Here is a 16,655-nt window from a genome sequence, read left to right as displayed (position 1 = left end):
AACTGAAGAGAATGATAACTCCTAATGAGCTTCACCTCTAAAACAATAAACGTGAGTAACGCTTGGGTATAGTCCCTCTGAGCTGCTTTTTTTCTTGTGCCGATGGCAACTTGATAAGTGACTTAGTTAATTAATACTTCTTTTCGTTTAGGAAAGGTGACCACTATAAAAAGTATTTTAGGATAGCTTGAAACCGTCAGAGCAACGTAAAACATACTAAACTAATAACTGTAATTCGACAAAACATAAAAATAAGGACGGTCCAGAGTAACATTTCAGGCACTTTATGACCTCCGTGGTGTTCTCTATGTACTGACGCGTTCAGTAGCGCGATGCCACACACCTGCCAACTAACACATCGCTTAAAATATATGTAGTACCAATAAGGAGGAGCCCAATTTAGGCAGAACTTGATTGTTTATATGGTTCAGGCGCATATTCCGACACATCGAGGCTGCAGCCGAAAGAATGACTTCTGAAGATTCGGCTCACGAGCCAACCATACTGGAACACATGTTGCGAGAGAAGAAGCTGTCGTTTGGAGAAATTCTAGCATTCATCAGTAACTTCAACCTCGCGGGAGTGGACACGGTGAGTATACCAGGAGGCAATAAGCTAATATTGCGAGTTCTGCTCGATTCACTGGAGTTTATGCTTATGCTTAGATTTCCTGCGGTCAATTTTGTGGTCACAGGTGCCTTAGTACCTACAGCATTCATGAGAACTAAGGGACAATGATGCCAGGAAGAGCATAGGGGATGCTATTACTAGTCATTGAACGTAAACGTAGAGCAAGAAACGTCGACAAAAGATAACTTGCTGCCGACAGCAACCGAACATGCGACCTTCAAATAGAGCGTCCGACGCTCTACCAACTGGCCCTCCTTACGTCTACTTTATAGGGTATATACATAAGCATAAATAAATGTAGAAGTGCCTAACAAATAAAATGAGCCCTTAGCGTAACCCTTCTTTCTTTAGTACCTACAGATACGTCTCCACGAAATAAAATTTTAAAGCCTGTTACGAGATACGAATTATACTTAATCGATCTTGCCCTATACGTGTACGCGTATGTGCACTTATAAATGAGTGTGAAATGAACAAGTGTTTTGTAGCGCCGCCATCATCATCATCATCATCATCATCACTGTCATCATCATCATCATCCATATACAGTCACTACGCCACGCCTCTCGCACAGCTCATGAAGTTAGAGGTGCAAGTCAGAGTAAAACACTTTAGTCCATTTCGTCTTATTGTAATAAGGTGGCGAAAAAGGTACGGCCCCGTCGGCTGCCGTCACGTCGTCTCACGTCTCCTTCTCTTGCTACATTGGTGATCCGAAGAACATGGTATTCGACGAGTGACCTACTGCCATGCTTTCGCGACTCTGTCCACCAACGAAGCCGTCCCACCCGGTCTACACCCTAGCGTGGTTCATGCAGCTTCACGCCATCGTCGCGCTGAATGGCATCCCCGCAAACAGCTGGTGCACGCCGTCTTGCGCATGCTTTCCTGGTTGAGCTCAGTCATTTCACTGCTGCGTCGATATCAACCCGATGTCATACGACTTCCTGAGCGCCTTGGTTTAGGCCTGCTACGTGGAAACCTACCACCCACTCCGGGTGAGCCGCGAGTTCCAGGCTGCCCCACAACTCTACGAGCGGTAATAACTGGACAGAGGTCCTTTCGTGCCGAACACGGGAGAGGAGTTGGTCCCTGGTTACACGTCATTCAGCCTCACGTCCTGCCACCGGTGCGTTGATTTATGCTCCCGACCACCCGCTCAAATAGGTACGGGACGTCCCTGCTGCCTTTGACTCATACACTGAGAGCACCGTTTTTTCTAAACCCTCTGTCTATGCTTTTCTAGGTGTGGTGACCATCTGCACGTTTTCTCCGACCTTCACGAGCCATGACACCTCTGGCATGTCAGGTTTCACGACGAATACCTTACCGCTCGACACGCAGTCTGCCACGGCAATGAACATTGTCTTGCCTGCTATTGGCCCCACAATCACGCAAGTATCACCACCGACGGTGGCAGACCGACCTGACTTTTCATCGACCTCGAAACTTTGAGCATCTTATCAACGAACATCATCGTCCTCGAAGTCTACCGCAGCAAAACTTCGTGCCCTTCACCAGCCAGAGCCGATCGTGTGATATGCGGCAGCCATGACTGAAACTCCCGAGAACCCATCATCTGGCTCGTGATCGCCACATGTAGAGCAGACCACGTGAGTCCTACCGACTATACAGAGAGGCAACCAGCCTATTACCCCGCATATACATACTCTGCTTTACCGGCCGAGCAAAGTTTTTCAGAGAGTGCAGTTGGTGCATCTTCGAGTCCATCTTCCGTGTCCAGTGCACTTCCTGTCGTCCCCAAATTTCGTTCTGACGAGCTACTAGCTGTCACACAAGAACAATCGTACGAACATTCAAGGTACGAGCTTGAATGCTGCCCCAGCACCAACGTCCTTCCCCACCTGACGCTAAGACATGAGCCAGCATGGAAACTTTATTCGTGGCATTAAAGCACAGATGGCCTCGTTGTTGACCCATTCCATAGCTAGTTTGCATGCCAGCGTTCGCCAATGGCCGGGCCCGTGAAGAAAAACTTGACACACTTCGGTTCGCGTTGCGCAATTGTAGGAACCACTCCTATCCGCACACCGCGTACATCCACCATACACTGCGACTCACAGGTTTGGAAGGACCGTGGCTTCAAGGTTCCTTTGACTCAACAGTCCTTGTGATCTTCCACCTTCACGCAACCATGTGCTTAAGAATCTGTACCTGAGTGCGAAAAGCGGTCACCTTCGCTGACAGGGCTTGTGCCGTGCCCAGCAGATTTCCTTCATGCAAATACGACGCCTGTGTCCTCGACACCGACGGCTCCTTCCGGCAGCTTGCCTTCGTCACGACTTTCGGACGCCACGCAGCCTTCAGAGCCGCCCGGCAGAGACCCACTGGTTCCCGATGGTCCCTTCAGGTTGGCGACCTCAACTGCTCACGGACGCCTTGTTGGGCGTTCTGGACACTTCTATACACGCACCCATATTTCTCACTTCGCTTTCATCGTTGTGGGGGGCAGTGAGGGGTAATCTGTAGTGTAATAATCATCATAATCATTCCCATTCAACATCAATATCATTTTCAAGTCACTTCGCAGGGCCTCTTTCCGAGCTCTTGCCTATAGCTAGAGGCATGAGCCAAGTAAGAACGCACGCTCTCGAGGCCTGCATCCGCCACCGCAGCCACTCCGCTTCTCTTTGGGGAGAACGGCGCGAGCACGTCAGCCACCTTCACGTCATCTCACGCATCCCTCTCTCGCTTCACAGTGTTATGAGATGACAACATGAATGAGCCAAAGCTTCCCGAGCCAATGATTTTTACGGGTTATACACTTGTGGAAAGAGCACTCGGACATGATCGATGTTGGTTGTATTTTTTTATTTGGCTCATTTGATGACGCAAGACGGTGCCCCAGCGGTGACTCTTTAAGTGGTTCTCATGGGTTTGAAATTTTATATACAAGAGTGTCAAACGTGTTAAGAGTATAGTTGTCGAGAATTCATGGCTATTTTGCACCGAGAGAAGCTATGGCAAGATTAGAACGTTTAAAACACAAAAGAAGGAGGAGAAAAGGAGAAAGGGAAAAGAACGGAAGGACAGGGGCGGGGGTGGCATAGCTAGTTCGTAGACTTGCTGGCTACCCTTCTCTAGGTATCTAAACCTTTTTGTGCATTGAAGAAGAGATTTTATACAGAGCCAAAGTAGTTCCCTGATTCTTTCTTTAGAACTCCAAAGCCGTGACAATTTGTGTTCATACATTGGTTGAAGCCCGCTTAGCACCACTGGTCCACTGAAAATGAAGGCAACACTTTGACCAACAAACGCATATGTGCCACAGAAATTGGGTCAATTTACTGCATGCCACATCCACCGAAAAGAAGGCAGCGCTTAGCCTAACAAATGACGTGCGCGTTACCATGACCACCGCATTGTTACGCCATAAATTGTGATCATGAAGTGTCTGGTTTCTATACCACCACCTCAAAGCTGAACAAAGTTTGCTTAATAAAAAGCAGTGACCATCTTAAAAGAAAGATCTTCTGCAAACCATTGTGTGAGAGCAGTATCTGATCAAGATAGAATAAAACTATACTACCACACGAAGCTTAACAACGACTGTGTAACTAAGAGCAGGGTTACAACATATCTCAAGTACTTGCAAAGTATAAAAGCGGGTTAGCCTTTTTTTTGCTACAGTGAATAACTTGCCGAAATTTTGCACATGCGCTTTATCGTGACTGCAGCCTTTAATAATCCATTGATTCGTCTTACCGTTTCAATTGGCCAAACCAGTCGCAGTATTATCCGCCACTGAAGAAATTCCGTCTGACCATATGAAAATGGTGTGGGTTTAGGGTTTATATAAAAATGAGGTATCACACACTGCGATACCCCATGTCCAGCGTTTTCAATGGGTACGCGTCCTTGTGCAGCACATGTATATGGGTGGTGTGCTTTAATGAATACGTAGCAAGATATTACTTCTCTACTTAATCGTGTGCCGTACGCACTGACCGAAATTTTCAGACGGCGACAGCAGCAACTTTCCTTCTGTTTCACCTCGCGAAGAATCCACGGGCTCAGTCGAAAGCACGAGAAGAAGCTATAGCTGTGCTCGGTGAACACTCCAACACTGTTGGACCACACCAACTGGAGAAGTTCTCCTTTCTGAAGGCCTGCCTGAAGGAAAGCATGCGGTGAGCGCTATTGCCTTTCAGCGAACGCCTCAACTCACTTCTTTTATATAATGAGATTACAGTGCGAATTCAAATGCCCCGAGCCACGTGTAAATGTTTGTGAATAGGCCTTACCAGGTGTGAAGCATTATTCAGTGAAAACGTGTTCTGAAGGACGTTCTGGTCTGTACTTGGCTTCCGGTTATCATTTTAAATAATGCAATAATTATGTGGTATAAATTACTCTGACAAGTTTACACCCAGCTTAAGACACTGTTAATGTGAAAATAGAGTTGATCCCTCGCTTAGTGACTCACTCACTGCTTTTAACGTTTGATATTAAAGACGTAAAAGATTACAGGCTACAATTTTCGAGACACCACTTCCCGATGGCGTGGTTTCACAGTTGTCTTCCAACTGCGCCTCAAGGGTTGGATCTTGGCTGCTGAGGCATTCTTTGCGCTAAAATCTACGTTACGCCCTCTGGCCCCTTTGTGGAGCAAACGAATTCATCGAAGTGCTTGCCCAATAGCTGACTTACCAGTTACACTACCGAAACCTACTCACTGTGGTCGAGAGCCAACAACGATTGGTAGTAAAGTGGGACTTGCTGCAAAAGCACGCACCCATGAAACTCTGGCTAATTTTATTCAATTTCTGAGCTTCTTGAGCGCCAACAATATTGGGACACATCTGGCTTCATTCAAGGACCACATCCTTAGCGCGTGGCAACAACTCGTTAGCCCTGGTTATTCATAACAGATTGATAGATAAGCTAAGCTAATTTTGGCTTAACATCACTAAATGATTGCTAAGGCTAGCTAGTGTTTCCTAACCATCGATGATGCTGCTCGGTGATGTTAACACACGGTTAGTTGTAGATAGAGTTGGCAAAGGCGAGGTGCAGTGTTACGAGAGTAAATTTAGCTTTTTTATTTATAATTGGAGTTCTGTGATAGCGCTGTTAACTAAAGAGTGACGAGGCCTATTATATAATGATAATATAATAACAATAATAATAAGATATTATTATTATTATTATTATTATTATTATTATTATTTTTATTATTATTATTATTATTATTATTATTATTATTATTATTGTTGTTGTTGTTGGCCACAAGCCATGCCTTACGTTGGGCCACGGATTAGTCAAGCCGCGGTGCCCTTATTTCGATGAAGGCAATATTCTCCAGCCCCACACACCTATAGATTTAATTAGGTGGCTGTTAAAAAACACTACGTCGATATATGCGGAGCCCTCCACTACAGCGTTCCTCAATATTGCCGCGAACGTAATAACAGACAGCGGCGATGGAATTTGATGGAATGGTGTTTTCGGCGTGGCGATAGGCTGTAATAGTCCTGCTGGTCGGACAGGTGGAGTCTTACGGCGTTGGCAGTCGCGGCATGTGCGGACGTACTGCTTGACTGTCTTCGCGAGGCGGGGCCAGTAGTATGAGCGGCGAATTCTTTCCAATGTGCGCGTGTAGCCAAGGTGTCCGGATGATGGTTCGTCGTGACAAGCATGTAAAATATCGTCCCGAAGCGAGGTCGGCGCAACCAGTAGGTAAATAGCCTGGGTATGGTCGAAATTTTTCCTATAGAGGACTCCATCCCTGATGCAGAACGAGGCCAGCGAACGTGCAAAGTTTCGAGGAAGGCTGCGTTTTCGGCCTTCGAGGTAGTCAATCAGCGGGCCTCCATGTCGTCGCGTTGTTGTTGATCCAAGTCAGTTGCTGACACAGAGGAAAGGAATGTATCGTCCTCTTCAACGTCCACGTTCGTACTTCGAATTGGTGCACGCGAGAGACCGTCAGCATCAGTGTGTTTGCGTCCTGACTTGTGAATGACTGTAACGTCAAATTCTTGCAGACGAAGGCTCCACCGTGCTAGACGACCGGAAGGGTCTTTGAGGTTGGCGAGCCAGCATAAAGAATGGTGGTCACTAACTACCCTGAATGGTCGACCGTATAAATAAGGGCGAAACTTTGTTATAGCCCAAACAACGGCTAAGCATTCTTTTTCTGTTGCAGAGTAGTTTTTCTCTGCAGATGATAGTGTTCGACTTGCATAGGCAATCACGCGCTCTACGCCATTTTGCCATTGAACCAGTACAGCTCCAAGTCCGACGTTGCTGGCATCCGTGTGTAGCTCTGCGGCAGCGTAATCGTCAAAGTGACCGAGTACAGGTGGGGCTTGCAGATGGTTTCGTAGCGCGTCAAAGGCGTGATGCTGATAATGACCCCAAACAAACGGTACGCCGTCTTTCGTAAGTTGATTTAGCGGTTCAGCGATTTTAGAAAAGCCTTTGACGAAGCGTCTGTAATATGCGCAGAGTCCCAGAAATCAGCGGAGGTCGCGCTTGTTCGTTGGGACAGGAAATGCGGCAACAGCTTTTGTTTTCTCAGGGTCTGGGTGTATACCGGCGTGGCTGATGACGTGACCAAGAAATTTTAGTTCCTCGAATGCAAAGTGGCATTTCTGAGGTTTGAGAGAAAGTCCAGCTGTTCGAATCGCCTGAAGAACTGCCTGTAAGCGCTGGACGTGCTGCTCAAACGTGTCCGAGAAGATGACTACATCGTCAAGGTAGACAAGGCACGATTGCCATTTTAGCCCAGAAAGAACCGTGTCCATCATTTTTTGAAAAGTATCTGGTGCCGAGCATAAGCCGAAGGGAAGGACCTTGAACTCGTAGAGTCCGTCAGGAGTAATGAAGGCGGTCTTTTCGCAGTCACGCTCATCAACAGATATTTGCCAATAGCCGCTGCGTAGATCCATGGAAGGAAAGTAACGAGCATTGCGAATGCGGTCCAGCGAGTCGTCTATTCGTGGTAAAGGATACACGTCTTTCTTCGTGATCTTATTCAACTTTCGGTAGTCGACGCAAAATCGCAGAGTGCCATCTTTTTTCTTTACTAACACAACAGGGGACGCCCAGGAGCTGGTCGATGGTTGGATGACATCGTCCTTGAGCATCTGCTAGACCTGTTGGCGTATAACGTCTTGTTCTTTTTGGGAGACTCTGTAGGCATGCTGTCGAATGGGTCTCTCGGTAGGCTCGGTGATGATACGATGCTTGGCAAGCGGTGTTTGCTTAACTTTCGAAGTCGTAGCGAAGCAGTCCCGAAATGAGCCGAGTAGCTTCAAAAGACGTTCCCGTTGTGCAAACGGTAGACACTGGTTTACGTCGAGAGTGCTTGCAAATGTCATGGCGGAATCGTCGCACGACGAAAGAGCAGATAATGTTGAGGGACCAGGGACGTTGGCAATATCCTCAAGGTATGCGATCGCAGTATGTTTGGTAAGATGGCGATACTCCTCGCTGAAATTCGTGACGAATAGGCAAGCCTGCTTTCTACTGGGCTTAACTATACCTCGGGCAACGCAGATTTGTTGTGCAAAAAGTAGGGACAAATTTCCTTCTGCAATTACAGCATCGGGGATGTCTTGGTCACATTCAACGTTGATAAAAAGGCTGCTGCGGGGAGGCAGAGTAACAGATTCGGAGGATACACGTAGGGCGGCGTTCGATGAGCGGGCGTTTTCCGGTTCAGGATGAAACAGGTCCTCGAACGACACCTGCAAGTCTCTTAGGTCAATAATTGCGCCGTGTTCGCGAAGGAAGTCCAGCCCCAGAATGAGTGGACGGGAGCACATAGGTAATACGAGGAAAGACCCTGTGAACGTCGAAGCACGGACTCGAACACGGGCTGTGCACATTCCAGTCGGCGTGACGAGGTGGCCCCCTGCCGTGCGCAACGGCGGTCCTTGCCAAGGGGTAGTTACCTTCCTCAGTTGGGATGCTAGGGTGCTGCTCATAACCGAATAATCGGCGCCGGTGTCGACGAGGGCAGTGACGACGTGATTATCGACGTGTACGGTGATGTCGGCGGAAACAGTCTGATGACTTTCGGAAACGACTGGAAAGTCAGAACGGTCTTCGTCGGGTCTTTGCGTCGAAGGAGGCTCTTTGACAGTTCGTTGGGATGCGGCTTCACCCCCAGGAGCCGCGGTTTCTAGTTTCCCCTGTGGGGACTCGGTGACCGGCCTCTGAAAGGAGCAAAAGATGACGAGGGAATTCTAGGTGACGTGGGGTGGCGAGGTGATGGTGATCTTGAAATAAGGCGTTGACGAAGACGAGGTACGCTTCGATGTCGCGGGGACGCTCACCGTAACGCGGGCACCGAGCATCAGGGTGAAAGCCACGGAGACCAAGTTGGCAGTACTGGCAGTTACGGTAGACGTGACCCGCTTCGCCACAGTGGTAGCAGAGTGGACGGTTATTGGACGTACGCCACACGCTGGCCTTTGTGGCGTTCTGCCGCGATCCAGACGGATGATAAGTTGGTGCACCCGGAAACCTTGAGGCGGGTGGCGGAGTCGAAGAGGCGCCCTGGAATCGATGGCTAGCCTGATCCATTCTCCCCATGGTGGGATCAGGGCCATGTGGTGCAGGAGATCGCAGAGCCGCCGCATAAGTCAGTACAGGGGCCTCAGGCCTTGTTGGTGCGAGTGGGGTGACCATCTGTCGGATCTCATTTCGGATTAAGTCTGTGAGAGCACTTACGGGTGGTTGGGGTCCCGCTGCTTGGAGTTGGCGCAGCCTGTCCCGCACGACGCTTCTTATGAACTCAGCGAGGGCATGCCTCTCGCTGTCAGCCCCGATAAAGCATGCAGCAGGGGTCACGTCGTGGCGTTCATACTGTGACGACCTATACTGGAGAGTACGCTCTATTGTGGTTGCCTCATTTATGAACTCTGCCACAGTCGTCGGTGGATTGCGCACGAGTCCGGCGAAGAGCTGCTCTTTTACCCCACGCATTAAATGCCGCACCTTCTTTTCCTCGGACATTGCAGGGTCAGCACGCTTGAAGAGTCGCAGCATGTCCTCCACAAACATCGAAACTCTCTCGTTGGGTCGTTGGTTACGAGACGAGATAGCCTGCTCTGCCCTTTTTTTCCTTTCAGTGCTGCGGTACGCATCACGAAACTGTCGGCTGAACTCATGCCACGTCGCAAAGGGACCCTCGTGATTCTCGTACCACGTTTTGGCAGGGTCTTCTAATGCAAAGTAAACTCTCCGCAGCTTGCGAGCTTCATCCCATTCGTTGATGTTGGCAACTCGATTGAAGTGGTCAAGCCAGTCGTCAACATCTTCATAAATGTCTCCATGAAATGAGCGTGGTGTTTGCGGCGCATGAAAAACATTCGGGAGAAAAGAATAGGCCTCGTTGGTTTGACTCGCCTGGTTGTTAGTTGAAGTTGCCATCTCGTCTTGAGAGAGGGGACCATACTCGGGAGATAGTCCTCGCAGGCGGCGACTGCTTCTTGCCGTGCGAGCTGTAGCTGTCTCCAAGTAGCTCGGTGTGTCGGCTGAAAATCTGCAGCCGAGGCGCATTTACCCAGCACCTCCACCAGTGCCGCGAACGTAATAACAGACAGCGACGAAACGACGTCTTGCTTGCCCTCAGACCAGGACACAAAAGCCCTCTTCTTTCTTCACTTCCAAGGGATTCCACCTACAGTTGATGGCTCATACCCATTACCTGTGACAATATAGTATCAATGTTTTGGGACACAAAACTTCAACACTTATCATTGTTATTAATTTAAGAAATCGTTGAAGAAGGACACGTTTTTCACTGGCAAGAGATAAGCTACTGAAAATATTATGTGGACAGACAAATTGCAATCGATCGCAGCCTACTGTTGAAGTATTAATGAGAACTGCTACTCGAAAAAGAGAATCACTTACTTTAAGAAAATGTGTGCCTAGCAAAGGTGAGAATGAACTCGAGAAAGGAATAACAAAACTCTAACCTACCGTTTCTTACGTGTATAAGATCCCACGGAACCAAATGTGAATATTTATCAACCATTCAATACGTGTTCACTCGCTACTTGCAGGTTGAAGCCCAGCCTGCCAGGAATCTACCGAAAACTGGACCAAGACGTCACTATGTCCGGCTACGTTATTCCAGCTGGGGTTAGTTTTGACACGTCATAATACTCCTTATTATGATGGTGTACAAGTGAATGGCAATAAATCAGTTGAAAAGGAAGCCACGAAGCTTGCGATGAAAAATTCGTAAACATGGGATGTGTCCTGGAGCCGATGTTCCGAAAGGTGGACTTATCTTTTCAGTAGCAGGCTTCAAAAAGACAATTTCATGGCGGTGGTAATGCTGTAGACCCGTGTGTTCAAATTTGGGTACATGGTAAAAAACCCCAGGTGGTTTCCGGAGCCCTCCACTACGGCGGCTCTCATATTGTGGTTTTAGGGCGTTAAGCCCCATATATCAATCAACCAAAAAGACAAGTTCCCTTGGCTAAACATCGGCAGCACCACTCATTTCCTGTTCACAAAATTCTCATCATAAATCAGTTTTGTGATTTAGTAGCATTCGTGTAACCGTGAGATCCAACTAAATCGAACGGCATAATGGTTGTTTCGCCAACGTGTAAAAACGAGCCCGTAGCATGGAAAACAAAGGGACATTGTATTTATAGTGCCCGTTCCTGTGTTGATCAGAGTCGCTGTTGTCGGCGTAACTGCTAGAGTGGACGAGGACGAAAGAGAGGGAAGAAGAGGCTGTCTCGAGCAGTTTTCCGCCAAGAAAGCCAGCGAGATTGTCTGCAATGTTTGGTGCCTGTTGGCGCTTCTGACAGCGCAACACATGCCTCTCGTGCAAGAGGATGTATGTAGGCTTGCGATGCTTCGTAGAAGACGTGCACAGGTCGAAGGGGCATTGTGTGCGGAACGCTCTAGCGGACGCTTGACGGCGATTTTTAGTCCGGCGCAGTATTTGGGCAAGCCGGCAGCGGCGGAAGTTCGCGATGTCAGGTACACCGTGTTATGCCTGTTTCGCACGCGAGCGAATCAGTGGCAGCCACACGCGCGCAAGCGAGATTTCTTCACATGCGCCGGCTTTGGAGCGACGCCAGCCGCTCTGATGACCAGTGTTTCCTGCGCGCTGCCGAGTCGCTGCGAGCTCTGCCCGGCTTGCGCTACCACTCCTGGAATCCGTCCCTGCCGCCGCGTGCTCTCCACATCACTGCTCCCCCAATGGTCAGATGTTTTGCCACGAGTGAATTTTTCTTCTAACTCTGGCGATGTTTACGGCAGTGTGTCGTCGTCTGTAAACGCTCGAGAAACGTGTTTCGGGCTCGTTCGACGGCTGCCGCTCCACTTTTGAGGAAAATCGCTCGCATGTGGCCCGTGGGATAGGCTTTACCTTGACGCGAAAAATCAAGCATTCCTTACTCTCACCCGGTCTGCGCCACGTCAACTTGACGTGTGCACATTTGCTCTATTAATCGGAAACACAGAACACCTAAGCAGTTGCACTAAGTATTTGTAGTAGGCACTGTCGTAATCTTCGGGGTTTTTTGTCGTCCGAGGTTATAGTTGCTCATTTTAAAAATTCAGTGAGTGCTGCTTTATGTCGGCTCAGCTAGACAAAAGCCCGCGGATGTTGCCCTGGGTGCTAAAATTACCTCGGCACCTTAAAACGTTTTAGCATAGAGTTTATTTTATTGCATTTCTGTGCCGATACACTTCACCAAACATGATAGGCCCAACTGTATATTGATTTAAATATCCCTAGGTTCCCATACTCGTGGACGGTTTCGTCGCCGGCCGGGCCGAAGAAAACTTTTCTCGTCCGGAGCAATACATACCAGAGCGCTGGCTGAAAACAGAGCAAGAAATTCTTCCCCACGACGGATATGCTTCGCTGCCCTTCAGCTTTGGTCCGCGAATGTGTCTGGGCAGGAGGATAGCAGAGCTGCAAATATGCACACTCGTCGCTAAGGTAACGTATGTATGAATACCTTTGTTTACTCTGAAGGGCGCAATAGTACTCTTACCAATGCTGTCTTGGGAAAACGTGGTACAACTTGAAATAGAAGTATGTCGGATTATTTAAGTATTCCTGCAAGTTCTAGCATTAGCGTCTCCAAAATAATGCTTAATACAATAATAAAGCCTAATACAATCAGAAAAAAATTCATTCAATTGTTTCAATTGTTTTGTACCAAAAAAACTAGGCCGTTGTATATAGAGTCAGCCCAATGCGTTTTAAGCGCCCTCGTTCAGTACCCGATCTCTAAAAGCTTGATGTCACGCAGGTAGTTAATCTGGTTGAATGTGCAAGTGGCACGTGCGTTGCAGGCAACTTTGGTCGACGTAATAGCGAACAATTGTCCTTCATAACCTTCGAACTCTTTATGATTTGTTTTGGTTACAAATAAAGCAAACACAATCGCAATTGGCAACCAGGCTTTTGGACTTCAGGCGCACATTGAACGTTGGCAGTGTGTCTGCGTACTCTCCGGAGTTTTATGGTGGCGGCTTCTTGCAAACCAACCTGAAAACCCTCCTCTACAGGCACAATAAACTATATAAACATGTGCTTTATCTTTCGTAAAAGTTTAAAAGAACCGCATAACAATATCCACGCATTCTTAATTCTGCAAATGCTTTTTGAGCATCAATACGGTGAGCATTGAGAGCATTTTATAGCACCAAGTTTGTCACAAATTTCAATTAATGTCACGTCAACACTGACAACGTTCCAAGATGTCGGCGTTGGTTAGCGGCCTCGTGGCCCAGCTTTTATCCTAGAGTGAGTGTACGATATACAATAAGCCGAGACTGCGGTGCAGGGTCCAAACCACCGGTGGCTACTAAAAGGGCTTCGACTTACCAAAAGTCGACCACACAACGCCATGCAAGCGTTGTCTCAAGTCACATGGTGACGCATAGTTCTTCAAAAGCGGAGCTTAGTCCGGAGTGCTCGAAGAAAAGGTTGAGGGCGAAAGTGGTGGAGAATGGTGACTATTTAGTTTTCGTTGCTCCCTTGATAAATATGTTCCGACTGAACCATGGTGCCAAATATTTGTTCGAGCAAATGTTGAAAAACCATGCCAGGGACCCTCCAAAGAAGTGCGAAAGCGTTTGTCACAACATCTTGTCATAAACTTGGCTTCAAAACATCACCGTTTATTCGTTCATGTTTTTGCTCTTTGTAAAAAAAGAAAAGTCCCTGAAAAGCTTTTTCTCATGGGCTGCGGGAAAGCACGTTTCTCTTTTGTACATAACCCATGTGCATAGTCTTATGTACTTTTTTTTGTAACCATATTTGCATTGACCCAAAACCATACAAATATTAATGTTCAGGACACCTTTCCAAAGCTGACTGATCACCATTTTTTCCTGGTCTCTCGCAACACCTTTGAATTCTCGCAAAATGAAATGAAAATGAAGTGGCACAGTGGATTCAGCAAAGTGTAGGGGCAGATATCTCTTTGATGTTTGAGGATCAGTCGAGCTAAGACTCTGGACATCCGGTAAAGTTAACAACTCTACTTCGAAGCAGTTTAAGGCGCGAGCTTGCTTCTGCGACAATGGCGGCAAGACGCAATCATAAAAATGTTGAGCTACCGCTACGTTGAGCGAAAACACAGGCAGAGAAGAGTTTCCTAGCACAGCCTGAACGAAACACTTTTCATTTTAAAATATTAGTAATTTCGGACAATATACATTGCGAATCACGTTGCAGAAATATGCTAGGTCTCCAGTATATGTTGGCTTTCGCCATTTGGGCATAACAAGTGTCCCAGTATAGGGAACTCAACATTAAACTTGTTGAGTACTTTACATTCGTAACACTCAAGAATTCATGATTACATTGAAATAATGGACGCCCAAGGGAAGGGGGTTCCCATGATGTGACGGATGACGAAAGGACAGCTTCAGAGTATACTCTCTGGGAGAAGGTAAACATATAAGGATCACAGATGTAAACAAAGGCGCAATTCATAAATTTAAAGAGCTTCTGAAGTACGCCGTTATCTTGGTGATAAATTCCCTCTTTTCAAAGTCGCCTCTTGAGGTGTCTACGCGAACAGTTTGTCGCCCAACAGTTTTCTATTCTACGGCCACACTTCTCAATCAGTCTAGATGTACCCGTCACTGTAATCTCCACCATCGCATAGCGTACTTCTCTCAACTAGCGTTGGAGGTCAGCATGTTTCGCAGCGAAACAAGTTTGCCGGCGCAACAATTTTAGCACTCAGCATTGGCACTCGGCACTTACGGCTGGCATAGCGTACTTCTTTTCAGTCACATACGGCACATATGCACGAAATGCGACTTCACTAGTGGCCACCAGCAAATGTTTTACACTTTTTGCGTTTCGTTTACTGAATTTGACGCACAGTTCTTTTAGTGTTTTCTGCCACGATTTTCTGATGACGGCGAGGTTCACAGCGATCCACGTTATGAGTTCAATTTCACTGGGAACAATGGCGTCTTCTGTTAAGGAAAGCCGCTTGACAAAAATATGCTAATAAGACTACGCTATACACCACACGCTACTGTCAGTTTACACCTTAAGTAAAGAGTTTTTCACTGGAATGCAAAATACTTTTTTGAAGCGACTTTACTAGCCAGTACATAGAGCAGGAACATCTCGTAGGCGCGATATATTGTCTGCACATTTGAAGTGGTGCAGGACGAGAACAAAGGTGTAGATCATTGCGAAACCTCAAATCATCTTTCTCTTTTAAGGCATTTCGCTCAATTTTACAGGCCTTCAAAACAAGGCCTGAAAAGTACATAGTCATGCACTGCCAGACGATGCATCACAAAGTCGCACGTACGGTTCAACGAAACTCTCTGTGTGCATTTGGTTAGGCGCCAAAGTCACAACAAAGAAAATCTTGGTCTAAGTGAAGTACTTTGAAATATGTAAGGGCTTCAGAAAAAGCGTACTCGCGAGTGCATCCCATCTTCCCTCCATCGGTTACATTCTCTTTGTATCATGCAGATTTTGCTGAAGTACAACATAGAGTACCCGAGAGAGGAGCTTGAATTTCATGGTCAACTCATAAACATCCCAAAGGACCATACCGACTTTTCCTTCAAGATGCGCCGACCAGAGGCTAACAGTAGCGACCTGTAGTCGGGTGCAGCTTTTGAAGTCGATCTGCGGCACTTCCATCTCAAAGGCGGATGCAAAGAAGCGTGCACCGATTGGCGTGCATTCCATAGACTGACGTCGAGAGCTGGACGGTTGGTGGACCAATCTCAAGAGAACATTGTCGCGTACATGAACTGGAGTATTTCGTTAGTCGCGGTGGTGATTAGCTACCACACTTCGGTCGTCTACAGGTGGGACGTCTCTGGACTTCTCAAGTTGTAGCCAACTATATATGTGAAATTCGCAGCTGCTACCTCCATGTAGCTGTGAATAATATAGCAGTGGTGTGAAGCCATCTTTTCGTTGCACTTGCAGATTTAAGTACATACATGGCCGGGTAAAAAAATCTAACGGTTTGAGTACCTATGTCCGGAGTAGTGTAAAACTTACCCACGAATAATAATCGGGCATTGGATGCTACCCCGTGTGTCGGTCTGGTTTTGCTAAATAATGAGGCGGGGGGGGGGGAGTGATTTTAAAACAAAAAAAAGTGAGCCCCGTAACTGTCTCTCAGGGAGAGGACACCTCAACAGTAGCTCACGAGGGATGGGGGTAGGGAGAGATTAAAAGGATAGAATTAAAAGGTATAGAGATAGAGAGAGCGGCACGACAGAGCGAGGCGTAGGGAGAGCGACACACGGAAGTAAGGAGAAGATAGGAAAGGAGCATAGGAGTATAGGAAGATAGGAAGTAGGAGAAAATAGGAAGATAGGAGAAGATATTAAGGTAAGCGTAGGGCGAGTCCAGTCGGCCAAGCTGCGCTTTTGTCGGAGATAGCGGGGGCCCAACCGCTCGGCACGAAATGTTTAATACATTCCTTATCATTTATCTATGCACACCTTTTACGCGCCATGGTGCACGAATGAATATTGTTACGAGGGAGAAAGTATATGTGAAGAATATATTT

General features: G+C 47.3%; 1 protein-coding gene across 1 annotated transcript in view; it reads left to right on the top strand.

Annotated features, from left to right (window-relative positions):
• LOC119169752 (putative cytochrome P450 49a1) overlaps positions 1-16,168 on the top strand; it is a 29,566-nt gene extending 13,398 nt beyond the window's left edge. Inside the window, exons 5-9 of the mRNA XM_075886830.1 lie at positions 432-591; positions 4,612-4,781; positions 10,671-10,749; positions 12,371-12,577; positions 15,596-16,168. Of these exons, the coding sequence (XP_075742945.1) occupies positions 432-591; positions 4,612-4,781; positions 10,671-10,749; positions 12,371-12,577; positions 15,596-15,730 (751 nt within the window). The 3' untranslated portion in view covers positions 15,731-16,168. The remainder of the gene's footprint in view (positions 1-431; positions 592-4,611; positions 4,782-10,670; positions 10,750-12,370; positions 12,578-15,595) is intronic.
• The last annotated feature ends 487 nt before the right edge of the window (positions 16,169-16,655 follow it).

The sequence above is a fragment of the Rhipicephalus microplus genome, chromosome 2 (genome assembly GCF_043290135.1).
Source record: "Rhipicephalus microplus isolate Deutch F79 chromosome 2, USDA_Rmic, whole genome shotgun sequence".
Classification (NCBI taxonomy): Eukaryota; Metazoa; Arthropoda; class Arachnida; order Ixodida; family Ixodidae; genus Rhipicephalus; species Rhipicephalus microplus.
Note: the sequence above shows the minus strand (reverse complement) of the source record. Positions and strands in the feature narration are given on the sequence as shown.